At 47.3% G+C, this 3,283-nt stretch overlaps 1 protein-coding gene across 1 annotated transcript; it reads left to right on the top strand.

Moving 5' to 3' along the window:
• The first annotated feature begins 1,498 nt into the window (after positions 1-1,498).
• On the top strand, positions 1,499-2,949 carry SSTR5 (somatostatin receptor 5). The gene has a single exon (XM_044452538.1). The coding sequence runs from the start codon at positions 1,499-1,501 to the stop codon at positions 2,609-2,611; it is 1,113 nt and encodes a 370-aa protein (XP_044308473.1). The 3' UTR covers positions 2,612-2,949.
• The last annotated feature ends 334 nt before the right edge of the window (positions 2,950-3,283 follow it).

Raw genomic sequence — 3,283 nt, forward strand, 5'->3', positions numbered from 1 at the left:
ATAATAATAATAATAATAATAATAATAATAATAATAATATTTAACTGGAAGGTGTGCATGCTGCAAAGAGGAGTGTCGACCTACAGCACAAAACAGGTTTCTACTCGGGAGTTCAGCTCCCGTCGCTGCCCTGCACTCCGAGTCCGGCCTTTCTTTCCGTCTCACCATTTTGCCTTCTGATAAATGAATGTTTTGTGACAGAGAGAACTCTTCATGGAAGCCCTTTTTGGACACGCGCCAAATATGTCCACCAACCCAAAAAGTTGAGTGCCTCCTGGCCCAGCCGCTCTCATCAAGGCTTTAGAACTTTTATTTTGCATCCCTTTCCTTATAATTTCCTAACCCCAAGTTTGATTTTTGCATTGCTATTGCAAATAGAGCCACTGTTTCTTTCCCAGGTATTCACAAGTCAGCCCAGAATAGGATATACACTCAGTTACAAAGGCTCGCACAGTATCGTGTCATCCAGCTCTCCACCCATCCACTTCAAGATGTAGTTGGGCCTGCCACCCACTCTCTTTTATTTATTTGAAAGGTCCTATACTGTGCTTCAGCCAAACATCCAAGGCAGTATACTAAGCTGCAAATACCCATTAATGCAGAGAGTCTGGACAAGGCCGCCCTCTTACACTCCTGCGCCAAATAGCAAGTCTTTCTGAGCTCAGCCTCTGAAGAGAAGTGCATCAGCTTGCTCTGAATTCTGCATCTTCCTTTCAGTGGTGTGGCAACATTTTGTTCAGCCTCCCTTTTTAAGCAGCCCATCCTGAATCATAGAAACATGGAAACAGAGCGAGTCAGAAGGGGTCTCCCTGGCCATCTAGTCTGACCCCGGCTCCAGCCGGCTCCGCTCCTGACATGCCCACCCTGTGCCTGTCCAGCCTATCGTGATCTTGCTGGAGGTTGGGCTGCAGTCACTCTTCACTTTTCATATTACTTTGTCTGTTTTGATAAGATTCTAGAATCAAGAAAATATACCAAAATGCAATTTGGGTTAAAATGCATATTTTAAGATAAGATGCATACTATTAGAAGAATGTGCATTTGCATGGACTAAAAAATAGTTTTAGATCTCAGATTGATGGGAGAATGGAATGGGTGAGACTTGAATGAGCTACTGTGAAAATGGCACAGAACAGAAATTGGCAAGGTGCCCCCCGAGAGGTGCCCCCCTAAACCTTCATGGCAGCTGGGAGGAACTGTTGTATTCCTGCCACCCGTTTTCATTTTAATGTGTAGAAGAAGATTGCTGGGTGGAAACAAAGGCACGGCTTAATGCGTGAATAATTGTCGATCAGAGTTGCCAATTGTTTTGATGCATCACCACACAGCACGCCAGGCAGCTGCTTAATGCATTGACAAGGGTATCTGGACATGGTCCACCAGTAATGCCTTTTGATAAATGCGCCATCCTTTGCATCATTTTTCTTTTTCTCCTCCAGTAAGAAGATGTTCATGGATATTGACCTTCACTGTTCGTGAAACCGATCTGGCAAAGAGCATGGATCCCGTGTGCTTTTCCACCACCCTTGGCCAAGAAGCCATTCCTCCAGACGTCAACTTCTCCATGCAGGCAAACGCCACAAATAATGAGACCCTCCCCAAATGTCCTGCTCCCTCCAACATCCGCTCGGTCTTCATCCCAATCATCTACCTCCTGGTTTGTGCCATTGGGCTCAGTGGCAACACCCTGGTCATTTATGTGGTTTTGCGCTACGCCAAGATGAAGACTGTCACCAACATTTACATCCTAAATCTGGCCGTTGCTGATGTCCTCTTCATGCTTGGCTTGCCCTTCCTGGCTACCCAGAATGCCATCTCCTACTGGCCCTTTGGGACCTTCATGTGTAGGCTAGTCACAGCCTTTGATGGCATCAACCAGTTCACCAGTATCTTTTGCCTGACTGTCATGAGCCTCGACCGCTACCTTGCCGTCGTTCACCCCATCAAGTCTACCAGGTGGCGTCAGCCAAGGGTCGCCAAGCTGATCAGTGTTGGTGTCTGGACTTTCTCCTTTTTGGTAGTCCTGCCCATCATTATATTTGCGGAGGTCCAGGAGGCTTTTCTTACCTGCAATATGAGCTGGCCTGACCCTGTCGAGGTATGGTCTGCAGTCTTCATCATTTACACTTCTGTGCTGGGGTTCTTTGGACCTCTCCTGGTTATCTGCCTCTGCTACTTGCTGATTGTGATCAAAGTCAAGTCATCTGGAATCCGTGTTGGCTCAACAAGGCGCCGGCGCTCAGAGAGGAAAGTGACCAGGTTGGTGGTCATCATTGTGGTGGTTTTTGTCTTCTGCTGGCTTCCCTTCTACATCGTGAATATTGTCAACCTGGTATTCATACTGCCCGAGGAGCCCATCCTGGTGGGCGTTTTCTCCTTTGTGGTGGTTCTGTCTTATGCCAACAGCTGTGCCAACCCTATTTTATATGGATTTCTTTCGGACAACTTCAAGCAAAGCTTTCAGAAGGTCTTGTGCCTCCATAAAGACAGTGGCATGGAAGATGGGGATCCAACTGAACTCCGACAGGAAAAGAGCAGCCGCCTGCGTGACGCCATGCTGCCTCAGAGGAGTGTTGAATCCAATGGGCATATGCAGACTAGCAAGGTGTGAACAGCGTGTTCCCCTCTGGGAAACCCTTTCTCTTGAGTTAAACCCATGATGAGGACAAACCCATCAGTGATGAAAAGGCCGTTGCCAAGTCTTCACATGCAATGGACAGAGATTGACTTTCTTTTCCCCGTCTGATTACAGATGGTCCAACTTAGCCATTCTTTCCAGAGGGTATCCTTGTTCATCTCTTGCAGCAAAGACAACCAAGAGTCTTGTGGCACCTTAAGGGACAAGCCACTGATTCTGGCACAAGCTGTTGCAGACTACGACAGCCCACTTCGTTGGACGCACAGATCACTAGGGAGAGTTTCAGATTATCTGCTATCTGAAAAATGACCCTGAAACTCTCCATAATATTCCATGCATCTCACAGATGAATTCATCAGTTTTCAAGGTGCCTGCAACCTCTTTGTGACTTTTGGTCATTCCTGGCATCATGAAAAGCTTCAGAAAGGCTAATCCAAAGGAAATACTGCAATGAACCTGTTATGGCTCCCTCTTGCTGACCTCTGTAAACTGAGATCGAACATTCCATGCAGACGTGCCCAGGAAATGGATCCAGGGCTGGGGTGCTTGGATGCAGAGGAAGGTCTGAGGCTGCATGGATGCTCATCGGCTCTTATTGAGTTTGGGGTTGGGGCTCGAAACCTGAGAAGCTGACATTCACTGGGT

Source organism: Varanus komodoensis, unplaced genomic scaffold (genome assembly GCF_004798865.1).
Source record: "Varanus komodoensis strain SLA01 unplaced genomic scaffold, ASM479886v1 scaffold73, whole genome shotgun sequence".
NCBI classification, from domain to species: Eukaryota; Metazoa; Chordata; class Lepidosauria; order Squamata; family Varanidae; genus Varanus; species Varanus komodoensis.